The sequence below is a fragment of the Lolium rigidum genome, chromosome 4, assembly GCF_022539505.1.
Source record: "Lolium rigidum isolate FL_2022 chromosome 4, APGP_CSIRO_Lrig_0.1, whole genome shotgun sequence".
NCBI lineage: Eukaryota > Viridiplantae > Streptophyta > Magnoliopsida > Poales > Poaceae > Lolium > Lolium rigidum.
In genome coordinates, this window is record NC_061511.1 from 206910489 (window position 1) to 206923172 (window position 12684).

A 12684-nucleotide genomic window follows, 5' to 3' on the forward strand; every position below is an offset into this window, starting at 1 on the left:
TTTCCATCAAATGGGAGCTGTGGTACTATCGTAAAATCTAGAACTGAATCGGTGGGAAGTAGGTTGTTTGATGATATTTTTAATACTACACAAGTAAGAAGTTGGTAACCTGAAAATGCTTTTCTGCTTTATTTTTTTACTCGTACAAACAATTTGAGACTCGATAAAGCATCACTTCCAAGCACGAGTACAGGTTTTGGAACTTACTGAAAAAAATGATTTCAGTTACTGCTACATTTATTCAGACTGTCAAATCTACCCAAGTGCGTAACTGAATGTTCAGTTCCCTCTATGCCAAAATGTAGTGTATATAAGTATTTCTCAAAGTTAAATTCTACTCCAAACTTTCACCAAGTGTTAGAGATCTATTCGGTTACTTGTATTTGGTAGTCTAGGATTCTGTTGTCTAAACCTACCACATCTCTGGTAGAGCCTTCTTAGCCTTCAAAACTTGTACCCTTTATATTATTAGGTCCGAGAGCCTAATAATATATCCGCCGCATTACGCCAAATATCATACTCGTTCACCAACTATATAGAAGGGTGTATCAAAATAAACAATGTCAAACACCTACCATATGAATTGACTCTACAGTGTAATAAAGCCCGTTTCAAAAAAAAATTGTGATAAAGTTGCGAACTCTGGTGACCTCTGATTTGGGCCGAACGAAAAAAAATTGTACTCTCTCTATACTAAAATAAGTGTCTCAGATTTATCTTGATACAGATGTACTAGAACCATTTTGTGTTGTAGATACACATGTACCTAGAAAAAGTTAATACACTTATTTTAGAATGGAGGGAGAACCTGAAAATGTCGTAGAGCCTGCACCGAGCAATCGTAACGTCTAAATCAAACTATCTCCGTCCTCTAACTTGATTTGGATGGATGTTCCTTATTTTGAACTATTCTCCTCCAACTTGATTTGGATGTTGCACTTTTCCTTTAGTCATTGTAGCCCGGGATGTCCATTTTTTTTTCCTTCCGTTTTCGTTCATGGGTGTGTGATTGTGAGTTTTTTGTGTGTGTATGTGTGGGTGGGGGGGAGTCTTCGAAGATGCGATTTTCACCGAGATGGTTTTGGATCTATGGAACTTCAGAGTAAGCTTGGCCGACGCCAAGTGTAATAGGGCAGAATTTTGCAAGGCTAGTTTTTCTTTGCGGCTTACACCGTTGAATGCTAGGGCCTTGAAACTGACAGGTCAATTTGTTTTTTAGGTAGATAGGTCATCACAACTTGTGGCTGAAGTCTGAGGATGGAAGAGAAAACTCTCTTCTTCTTGACAGCAAACCACAGTTTACTTTATGAGAAGGTCAGCTTAGCAATCATAATAAAACTATACTAAGATTAATAAGACTATTAAGATTATTACATGGCTGGCAAGAGAGGAGCCGAGTTTTATTATTATTATTACCATCTTCAAACCCTTTGTACACCAGAGGAGCCTAGCTAGCTAGAGGAGCTGCTCTCCACTCTCTTGCAGCCAAAAGGATCATCATATTATTACAGGGGAAATAGAAAATGCACGCCGCCCGACGGAGCGGATCGATGAAGCGAACTAAAATTAATTCCGACGGGCAGCAGCGCAGCACGGCAGCCATCCTAGAAGGTCACCTAGAAGCTTCTAGAAGCCACCGAGCTTGCTGGCAGCTCGGCAGCGGCTTAATCCCCTTGCATGCAGTCTTGTCTTCCTTCTTCCTTGCAGGCTTGGCTTTGCAGCGGCCTTCCATTATCTACTTTGCTACTTCCTGGGCTTGAGCATGTCGCCGTCATCCATCTTAGCGAACCGCCCTCGCACCCTTGGCTGGCTGTCTGCCAGAGCCTTCCTGCAGGCGTACTGCGACAGAGAATTGCAAACATTTTATTACTTACTCATCTTGCATTTTGCCAACCTTAATTGTGTAAAGAACAGAATGTTTGCATACCTTGATCTTTCTGCCAAAGTTTCTCTTGATCTTCTTCTTCCTGTACCTGGAGAGCTTCTGCTTCCTTTCCTCTGTTTTCAGGTCACTGATGGTCACAAGCCTCTCAACGTTTCCTGAATTCCCGGGCCTAGGGGTATTGGCACCAAGATTCTGTAAAAGAATGTAAAATTTCTATTAAGTAACCAATAGTATGCCTGCAATATGAGAAAAAAAATCTTTACATGCATGATAATCCACCTAAACACACATCAGAATGACATGTCATTTATGTACCATTGCGAAATACTTCACGCGGGCGTGTAAATTGGAAAATACAAGTTATATTAATTAGTAATTTAAGAAGTAACACGGTAGGTGAGTGTGCACAGTAGGTATATGCCTCCCCTGTATGAGCTAAAGGGGAGGCCAGGTCATTAATGGGAGAGTTTGCTTTGGGCAGAATTAGTAACATCTGAAATCACATCACATCAGTAGCTAGCTAGCGTCATGTTCATAGCTTTACTTAACGGCCTTTTTCTCTAGCGCAAAAGCACACAACTCAACTACATCTACAGCAAGCTTTGTCCAGTGCAGTGCAAAAGCAATGCCTTTCTGGTTCGGTTTTTGTACTTGGCGTCCCTTTTGTCGACAGCTGGGCTCTTCATTTGAGATACAACAAGAGCCAGCCAGTGCTTGTCACAATAATTCCATATATGTGTGGTTTTGTGTAGTGCAGTGCAAGAGTGAAAAGAAAAGGATCATCGATCACATCATACCTGGATGTCTCCCTCGCTGTAAGCCCTCCTGAGCCCGAACGCCGCCTCGAAGTCGAGCCCCTGGAAGTCCAGGAAGTTGGGCCTCACCGACCCGTTCATCCATTCCGCGGAGTTGAGGCACCCAGAGCTGACACTCTTCTGCAGCGAGCACTCACTAGCAGCTGATGCTCGGACATCGTCTCCAGCAGTGACTACATCTTCGACCTGCAGCATGGGGATCTTGACGTCGAGCAGCTCGGAGATGGTCTCCTCGATCGCCGACTTCTCCATGAGCTCCTTCTCGCACTCGTACAGCACCTCGCTGAGGCCCATGGACGAGGCCTTGATCGTGTCGTCCATTGAGTCCATTGCGTTGTTGGACATCATGGAGATGGCGGCCGCGACCGGGTCGTCGAGGCCGAGCAGTGGCGGCTCGTCGATGATGGGCTCGGGAGCCTTGAACAGGTCCCCTTCCCCTCCCAGGTCGTACTCCGATATCAAGGATGGCTGCCCCATGTCTCCCTGTTAATTTTTCACATCAAAGATGATATGTCAGGGTTGAGGAGTAAGCTTGATGGACTTAAAATGAAATGACAAAGACACGAACTTGATTTCTGGCACTCAGAATTAATTAAGTTACTCCATCTGATCCATATTAGTTGCCACTAATATAGATGCATCTAGCCATATTTTAGTTCTTGGTACATCCATACTAGTGGCAAGTAATATCAATCGGAGGGAGTACTTCATTTCATCACAGGTACAATAATAGTAATCTCCAAGTTAACTGAAACTGAGTGCTAACAGACATGGGCAAGGCAGTTCACTCACTCATTGAGTAAAGAGAAAAGAGTAAATAAAGCCAAGTAGTTACAGACAAGTGGTTTGTTGAGTGGGGACTGTAGGAGACGTGTTAGAGCTAGGTAGCAATATCTAAGTCTGCATCTGTTGTAGTGTAGTTAAGGTGGTGTGCTCATGCACATGTCAACCAAGAGCAAGTCACTGTCATGCTGGTATGGTAGTAGCAGAGCAGAGCATATACCGCTGCAATTGGCTGATGGACAGGGGCATCTGATGAGCATCTTAAATTGGCCAAAAAGGACTCGATTTGGCAGCTAATATCCCAGCACCCTCTTGAAAAGATCAGAGAGGTTTTTGGTAGGAAGATTCAAGGCCAAAAGGGAAATGAAAAGTTGTATTATTCTCATTGGATGGGGGATGCTCATTTAGCGGCGTGAGTAGTGTTTGCAGGAAGCAGAGCAAGTGACATCTGAAGATGGGAAAACCAGCAGTAATCCAACAGCACAAAGATGCATCTCTCCATCAGTAGGAGAGTTACAGGTATGTAAAACAAGAGTGTAGTGATGAATCATCGATGAGTGAGGACGTGGACGATGTGGATGTTTATGAGTAGCTAAAAATGTGCCTGCAGCCTGTGTGCGTATTTGTTTGATTGATGTTGATGACAAGTACTAGTATAGCACTTATTTATTAGCATATAGTTGGAACAAAGAAAGGGGCAATGACAAAAATGGGCGACATAGATATTTAGTTTGATTAGTGGAGGAAGAAAAGGGGGAGGGTTCTAGTTGACACCTCCCTTGCTGTGTCCATATAAATAATTAGTCGTGGTGCATGACATGAGGTGAGGAGTTTGCAATTAAGTTAATAATAATTCGGCCCGACAGGCGGTCGATTTCAGCGGGCGAGCGAGAACAAGAAGAGGAAAGCGACGTTCCGGTTTGTCCAAATGACGGCGGCCCCGGCAGCGGCAGCGGCAGCGGCAGTGCAAAGCGAATTGAGGGTGCACCAGCTTTATTTTAGTAGTATTTTAATTTAATTCCCAAGTTGGTCTAGGACGCAGATTCAGACAAGCACCCGCCGCTGTGTTCTTGTTGTTCGTTCTAGGAGAGAGGACAAGTGAGGGGAAAAACCACAAAGTGCTGTGTGTTAATTATTATCAGTTTGTTAGTTTGTTTTTCGATGGAACAGAAGACAAGATTACTGTAAGCAAGCAAGCATCGATCTAAGAAGGGGAAGGGGGAGGGGGGAGGTACTCACGAGGTGGGCGTAGATGGCGTCGTCTTGCCCGGTAGGCAGATGTGGAAGGGGAGACATGAGGCCAGGAGCAGCGGCAGTAGGTTGCGAGGTTGTGAAGGTGGAGGAGAAGTCCGGGTGGGTGAAGGCCGGCGAGTAGCCCGGCGGCGAGTAGGCCGAGAAGCCAAACCCCGCGTCGGCGAACATCCTGGATGCTTCTTGTTGTTTGGTGATGTGTTTCTTGATATGAGAAGGAAGGATGGATGGGTGGGTTGTTGGTTAGTAGAGCGGCGGGTGGCGGCGTAGCTGGGGACGAGGAGGAGGAGGAGGAGCTAGGTAGCTTCACTGATTGGAGTAGGCTGGGGCAGGGTGATATGAATGAATGAAATGAATTGAGAGAGGAGAGATTGGAAGGGGTGGAGGCTGGCGGAGACGAGCTTTATAGGCGGAGCAGAGTGCAAAGAGCGGCAGGGGAAGAAGAGGAGAGGAGAGGAGAGGATGAATGGGACAAAAGCGTGGTGTCGCCGTCCGTCACATCACCTTCACTCACGAGGGTCCACCCATGCGCCCGCCTACAGACTACACTGGCCTGGCCGCTGCCTGATTCCATCATCTACCATGTCGCCTTCTGCTGCCTCTCCACCTTCTTTCTTACTGCCAGCCACCACGCTCCACACTTGCTAGCTGGAGAAGTAGATGTTTACTGCTGTGCTTGATACAAAACCTGAGCGAACCAGCCAGGGCTGTCACATGGACGGACCTTTTGCCTGCAAGAAAACCCCTCTCCTCTTCCCGAACGGAGCCGGATTGAGTGTTTGGGGACGTGTTTCATTCGTGTCGTGTTTGGGAACGTCGCTCCCGTACGCGTCCTCAAACGTCGCTCCTAAATATTAAAATACTCTTTTTTGTCGTTTTAATAGATAAAAGAAACTATGTACTAATATTTAAATCGGTACAACATAAACAAATTACATATAAAAACTTCGAAAAAATAATCAAATTACATATAATTTTTTTAAACTTCTTCTTCTTCTTCTTCTTCTTTTTTGATGGCCCTGCCTCGTCGTCCTCATCACGGTGGCGCTTCGTGCTCGTCACCTCTTCCGAAGAGGCGGTGTCGGTCGACGCGTCGGAGGAACTTGTGTCCTCCTCATCGTCGCTGTGCTCGCCGGCTGCGCCTTGGCCTTGACCTTGGCTTTGGCCTTCGCTTTCGCGTCCGCTTTCGCCTTCGCACGGGCCACCGCTGCCGTCGCCTCCTCAGAACCTTCCTCCTCCGCCTCCTCCTCCACGGCCTGCCATTCCTCCGTGCTGTCCAGTGGCGGCGGGGAATCATCGCCGCTGCCGGGCGTCCGGACTCGTCCCACCAATGACGCCATCTTGGAGGCTTGCCCTCGCTCGGAGGTGTAAGATGGAAGGCCGGAGATGTAGCTCATCGTGAGAAGCTTGGATGAATGGCGGCCGGTTAAAGATCCGAAAGCGCCTACGTACGGGTCTTATTAAGCGCAGATGAACGGCGACGCAGAAGTCGAAGAGAGCGGTCGACGCGGTTGCTCTTCCGAGGAGTTGGCGCTCCATTCCGGTGGTTGGCGCGTCGGTCGACGCGGTTGCCAATGCGACGGTTCCCCTTCCCGGCAACTGCACCATCGCTACGTAGGCGGCGATTGAGCGTCCGAGCCGCTGACGCGTCAGGCCCGCGCCTCCTCGCCTCTCATTTCGTTGTGTCCGGCGTGCCCGGAGCATCCCCTGTGTAGCGGGGATGGGCTCGGGGTGCCGGACACCGTATGGGACCGCGCCGGATAAAAAGGGCCTTTGGGGCGCGCAGCGAACGATTTTTTGTCCGAGCACGCACCAAATACCTTTAGGGAACGGTTTGGGGGACACGGCTGGAGATGCTCTTATGACACGGTCCAACCCAAACGAACTCCAAAGTGACTGTTTAGGTTCGCGTGAACCACAAAAATAGATCTGCACCTTAGTCTAGTGGCTTAACTGTCTTAACTTTGAGCAGGAGTTGCATTCAAATTTAGGATTATTTACATAAAGTTGAAAGAAACATGAATTTTAAACTAGAATGACTTAAGCCCTAATCTACTAGCCGTTGGTTGGGATGCTCGACGGGCATGCCTCCTCGTCATTATCCGCCCTTTGTTGCCACTAACAAGACTACACGTTCTGGGCGAGCCTCCTTTGCTCGCGGGCGAACGCCGCGGCCTGACGCTGTTCATTCAGCTGAAGCAGCCTCTGCCGCTCGGCCGCCATGGGCAGGCGATCTGCCTCCTCCATGGACGCCCGCTGGCGCAAGTTCTCGACGACTTGCTTCAAGTGCGCTTGGTTGATATACTCCACCTCTTCCTCCTTCAGTCTCCGGAAATTGTGCGCGTTGAAGGAGGCCAAGATGGCCGCCTGCGCCGTCGAACGGTTGCTCCTCGCCCCACTGTGCGACCTCTTCCGGTGCCTCTGCGTCTGCTTCGAACGCCTCATTCCACTCGTCGAACTGCGAGTCGTCGGATTCGTTGAAGTTGAAGTTCCGGTCTAGCATCGAGTATATGGTCGTTAGCCGACACCACATAGTTGTGTAGAGGCGAGTTCGATGAAGGTGAGGAGAGACATAATCTTGAGCCATCTCGATGAGCTCGCCAAGTGGCACGGCCTCACCGTCCAATTGAGGGAGTTCACGCAGGCTCAGGGTAGGCCGGTGACACCTCCGATCAGCTCTACACGTAGGCATGTACGCGTGCCACCACCTCCTCCCAAGCCTACGCCGCTGCCACCACCTCATTCCGCACCAACGTCGTTGTTGTCGGCGCCACAACCAGCTTTGTACTGGCCTTGGCCATGGGCGCCTCTGTTCTTCGACATCGACGATGACGAGTAGGCGTTCATGGCACGAACCCTAGCCAAGGTTTTAATTTTAAGTCCTTTTCTTTTTTGCAATATGTAAAATACTTTCTATTGATAAAAAAACATTATTGAAAAAATGGGTCGGGTCACTGGGGTAGACCCGACCCAAAATTGTCCATTTTGGTGTCTGTGGCCTAACCCCTGGAGATGCCATTTAACTATCTCGACCGGACCGACCCATTTTGGACACAAAATGTGTAATTCTTGGCTCGTCTCGGTTAAAACACAGACACACGGCCGTGTTCCTCCTTGCCCGTTTGTGTTGGACTGAGACCCAACAACAATACCTTTTCTATATAAAATTTATATATTGCAAAATTAACTTTGCGTCTAGATAGGTTGCTGTCTAGATAGGTTGGTGCAGGCCGGGGCCACTAATAAAATGGTTATTATTATAGCTTTGTGTTTATGATAAATGTTTGCATACCATGCTATAATTGTATTAACCAAAACATTGATACATGTGTGTTATGCAAACAATAAGGAGTTCCTAGTAAGCCTCTTGTATAACTAGCTTGTTGATTAATAGATGATCATGGTTTCGTGATCATGAGGATTGGATGTTGTTAATAACAAGGTTATGTCATTGGATGAATGATATAATGTACACACACCCAAATAAGCGTAGCATGAGATCAAGTCATTAAGTTCAACTTGCTGCTTTCAATACATAGTTACCTAGTCCTTCGACCATGAGATCATGTAAATCATTTACACCGGAAGGATGCTTTGATTACATAAAACGCCATTGCGTAAATGGGTGGTTATAAAGATGGGATTAAGTATTCGGAAAGTGCGAGCTGAGACATATGGATCAATAGTGGGATTTGTCTATCCCGATGACGGATAGATATACTCTGGGCCCTCTTGGTGGAATGTCGTATGATTAGCTTGCAAGCATGTGACTAGGTCACAAGAGATGACATACCTCGGTACGAGTAAAGAGTACTTGTCGGAAACGAGGTTGAACTAGGTATGGAGATACCGATGATCGAACCTCGGACAAGTAAAGTATCGCGTGACAAAGGGAATCGGTATCGTATGTAAATGGTTCAATCGATCACTAAGTTATCGCTGAATGTGTAGGAGCCATTATGGATCTCTAGATCCCGCTATTGGTTATTGGTCGGAGAGGAGTCTCGACTATGTCTGCATAGTTCACGAACCGTAGGGTGACGCACTTAAGGTTCGATGTCGCATAAGTAGATTCGAGATATGAGATGGAGACCGAAGTTTGTTCGGAGTCTCGGATGGGATCCGGGACATCACGAGGATGTCCGGAATGGTCCCGAGAATAAGATTCATATAAGGGAAGTTATTTTCCGGGCTTCGTAAAAAGTTTCGGTGTTTGATCGGAGCTTCGGAAGGCTCTAGAGGGCCACCGGTGGGCCCACCACCCCGGGAGGGACCACATGGGCCAAGGGAGTGCAGCCTGGCCTAATGGTCCAGGGGCACCAAGCCCTCAAGGCACAGACGGCCAGCCCCCTAGGGATAAGATCAAATCCCGGAGGATAAGATCAATTCCCTAAAATCGAGGGAGCAACTTTGGAAGGGGAAGCAAACTTGGAAGGGGATGATTTCTGATCCCCCCTTTCCTCCTGTGCGTAGGTGGGGCCCAAGGGGCTGCCTTGGCCGCCCCTCCCTCTATAAATAGAGGAGAGGGGCAGCCGACCACTTCCCCCAACACACCAAAGTCTGCCGCCCCCTCTCTCCTCCACCGCAAGTCTGCTCCGGCTTGACGAAGCCCTGCAGCTTTTCTCCTCCACCACCGCCACCACGCTGTCGTGCTGCTGGGATTCTGAGGGGATCTACCACACCTCCGCTGCCCGCTGGAACGGGGAGAGGACGGGCTTCATCGACACCGTAGCACGACCGAGTACGGAAGTGCTGCCGGATTACAGCACAGGACGATCGACTACATCAACAACGAGATCTAATCTCGTAGGCTTTGGATCTTCGAGGGTTAGTCTCACATATATCTCGTTGCTTCGATCTTCGTAGATTAGATCTTGATTCTTCCTAGATTGGATCTTGGTTTTTGTTCATGTTCACGGTAGAATTTTTTGTTTTCCATGCAACGAACCCTTCGGTGGTATCAGAGTCGTGTCTATGCATAGATCAGTTGCACGAGTAGAACACAATGGTTTTGTGGGCGTTGATGCTCTTGTTGTTTTTAGTTAGTGTACTTTGCATCTTGCGGGATGGTGGGATGATGCGGCCCGGGCTAACTTTACATGACCGCGTCTCATGAGACTTGCTCCACGCTTGACATGCAACTTGTATTGCATAAGTGGCTTTGCGGGTGTCTGTCTCTCTCACCATAGTTAAGATTTAATTTACTCTTTTTATTGACAACATTAGTATCACCGTTGTGGTTCATGTTCTTAGGTAGATTGGATCTTACTCGAAAACTCTAAACCACGTAAAATATGCAAACCAAATTAGAGGCGTCTAACTTGTTTTTGCAGGGTTTTGGTGATGTGATATGGCCATGATGTGATGATGATTATATTTGATGTATGAGATTTTCATTATTGTATTATGGCAACCGACGAGAGCCTAATGGTTGTCTTTAAATTTGTTAAGACCCGCGTGTCTATTCATCATGTAATAGCTTTATTTCAAGTAGTTGTTATAGTAGTTATAAGTAATGGACAACCATGAAGCGGCACCATGGACCTTGGTGCAATGCTGGTGATGATGAAGATCATGCTCATGTGCTTTGGAAATGGAGATCAAAAGCATAAGAAGAAATGCCATATCATATCACATATTATGAATTGCATGTGATGTTAATCCTTTATGCATCTTATCTTGCTTAGATCGCGACGGTAGCATTATAAGATGACCCCTCACATTAATATCAAGATAATAAAGTGTTCTCCTCTCGTATGCACCGTTGCTAAAGTTCGTCGTTTTGAAGCATCTCGTGATGATCGGATGTGATAGATTCTACGTTCACATACAATGGGTGTAAGCCATGTTGCACACGCGGAAATACTTGGGTTTGCTTGACGAGCCTAGCATGTACGAGACATGGCCTCGGAATACGGGAAACCGAAAGGTTGAACACGAGTCATATGGATGATATGATCAACATGTTGATGTTCACCATTGAAGCTACATCATCTCACGTGATGATCGGATTTGGTGTAGTGGATATGGATCGTGTGCCACTAAATGATGAGGACATCCCTACCTCACTACTACCTCTGTCATCGCAAGTTGAAGATGATCCTGTTGTGAAGCTCAAGTCCAATGAAGTTAGGATTGGACCAATGACACGAGCTCGTGCGAAGCTACTTAAACAACAGGTGAACTTGTTCCTAAACGATACTTTGATTGATGAGAACTTTATACTGCCTAAGTGCTATTACTTATGTATGATCAGGTATGAGGAGGGAGCAAGCATCGCACGAGGAGGAGAGGAGCAGCTGGACCAGAAGATGGACGTGAAGCTGGACATGGAGATGGACATGAAGACATCCCATGGACGCGGGAGAGAGGAGCGGGAGGCATGCGCGAGAGGAGAAGCTGAAGTTCAGGCCGGTGCCAGATCCGGTCCGACCGGCCGTGCCACCGGACCATCCGGTCCCAGGCCCGGTCCGACCGGATCCTGCGCCGGGTCAGCCCGGTTTCAACCGGCCGCGGCGCTTGTGCCATCCGGGCACTATCCAGTATGCCCGGGAGCATCACCCGGTCACCACCCGGTGCCAGGTCCGGTTTGAACCGGACCGGCCGGTCCCAGACCCGGTCGACCGGCCGCCAGACCGGCCGACTCCGAGTCTGTCTCGACCAGATCTATTCTGGGTCGGTTATTTTCGTACTTTTTCGACCTAAGGTCGTCCTGGACGCCTATATAAGTCCATAGGACGCCCCCAAAGTTGTTTTAGACCACGTTTAAGATAAAACCTAGTTCTTAGTTGTTTCCTCTGCAAAACTATTGAATTTCCTACACCATATTGCTTGATATTGTGTAGATCCTGATAAAGTCTTGTGTGATCTGCTGTTCCATTGGGAATTAGACGGTTGCAACTTACCGCTTCGTGGTCGGCGGCTACGTGCGCAAGTGTGTGGAGTTGCGAATATCTTGCAGGGTTGAGAGCTGTTGCATTGGCGACAGGGACCAATCGAGAGATCTCGTTGCGTCATACAAGTTATCATCCACTTCATCAAGTTACCTCCGCTGCAATCACCCCGTGATCATCATCACCACCGTTGCTTACTGAGAAGATCGGGCCACCCCTTATCATCTTGGTATCAGATTTCCAGTTTTCCTCGGTAAGCCATCCACAATCCACCCCATAGTTGAGTTGTGAGTGTTTCCTATCCAGAAAAAGCCAAAAAAAATTAGGGTTAGGGTTTGCCATAGCCTTTAGATTGCACTAATTTCAAGTTTTAGTTTCTTTTCGTAGTTGTTTTTGCGTATCTTTTTCTTGCATCTAGTATTGTTAGGGTTTGAGTCTCTATTATCATCTCGTTTCAGTTTTTGTTACTCCGAGTCCACATAGCGTACAGTGTGCTTGTTCCCAACCATAGACACAGCCTATCGATATAAAGTGACAAGGAACTTCCCCAGAAGAGACTAGTTTTACCGCTCGACAGGCTGCTCATTAGGGTTTTGGTGCTTTGCATATCTTGTTGGCCGTGCTATCAAGGAGTTGTGTCATAAAATAAAATAAAAAACAAAAGAGAGAAAATTGAAAAGAAGCAAAAAGAGCTACATAGCTGCGTTACAAAAGAAAAATCCAAAAAGAAAAGTGAAGTGCTAGAAGAATCAAGTGAAGGCCTAAGTTTACTTTACTGCACCCGTAGTTGAGCAATCTTGTGCATGTCTCGTTGAGCTTTGCTAGCGTCTCTCTAGAGCATTGCAACCTTTCCTACATATAGTTGCATTGCCCCATTATATCGCCTTGTGTGAGTATCATTGGTTGTCTACGGTCAGCGCTAGAGCTTGTTATTGGTGCAAATAGGTAGCCCACCTACAGCCCCACATATATCCTACTTTGCCGTGTGATTTGTTCTTATACCCTTGATATTTGCTTCGCTACATCTGTGCACTAGTTGTTACTGCAAGTGGTAAGC

The 12684-nt window shown here is 47.3% G+C and overlaps 1 protein-coding gene across 1 annotated transcript; it reads right to left on the minus strand.

The window, feature by feature from the left end:
- Nucleotides 1-1409: 1409 nt before the first annotated feature.
- LOC124706931 lies at nt 1410-5015 on the minus strand. Its single transcript, XM_047238603.1, has 4 exons — nt 4723-5015; nt 2683-3183; nt 1928-2077; nt 1410-1839 (listed from the first exon to the last, which is right to left on the minus strand). The coding sequence occupies exons 1-4, from the start codon at nt 4903-4905 to the stop codon at nt 1744-1746; spliced, it is 930 nt and encodes a 309-aa protein (XP_047094559.1). The 5' UTR covers nt 4906-5015; the 3' UTR covers nt 1410-1743.
- Between the last annotated feature and the right edge of the window lie 7669 nt (nt 5016-12684).

Excerpts from the sequence above, each read along its gene's own strand:
- LOC124706931 (XM_047238603.1), bottom strand. The coding sequence starts at position 4,905 with ATGTTCGCCGACGCGGGGTTTGGCTTCTCGGCCTACTCGCCGCCGGGC. Across the intron at positions 3,184-4,722 it reads ACGCCATCTACGCCCACCTC|GGAGACATGGGGCAGCCATC; the intron begins GTGAGTACCTCC and ends AAAAATTAACAG. Across the intron at positions 2,078-2,682 it reads ACAGCGAGGGAGACATCCAG|AATCTTGGTGCCAATACCCC; the intron begins GTATGATGTGAT and ends ATTCTTTTACAG.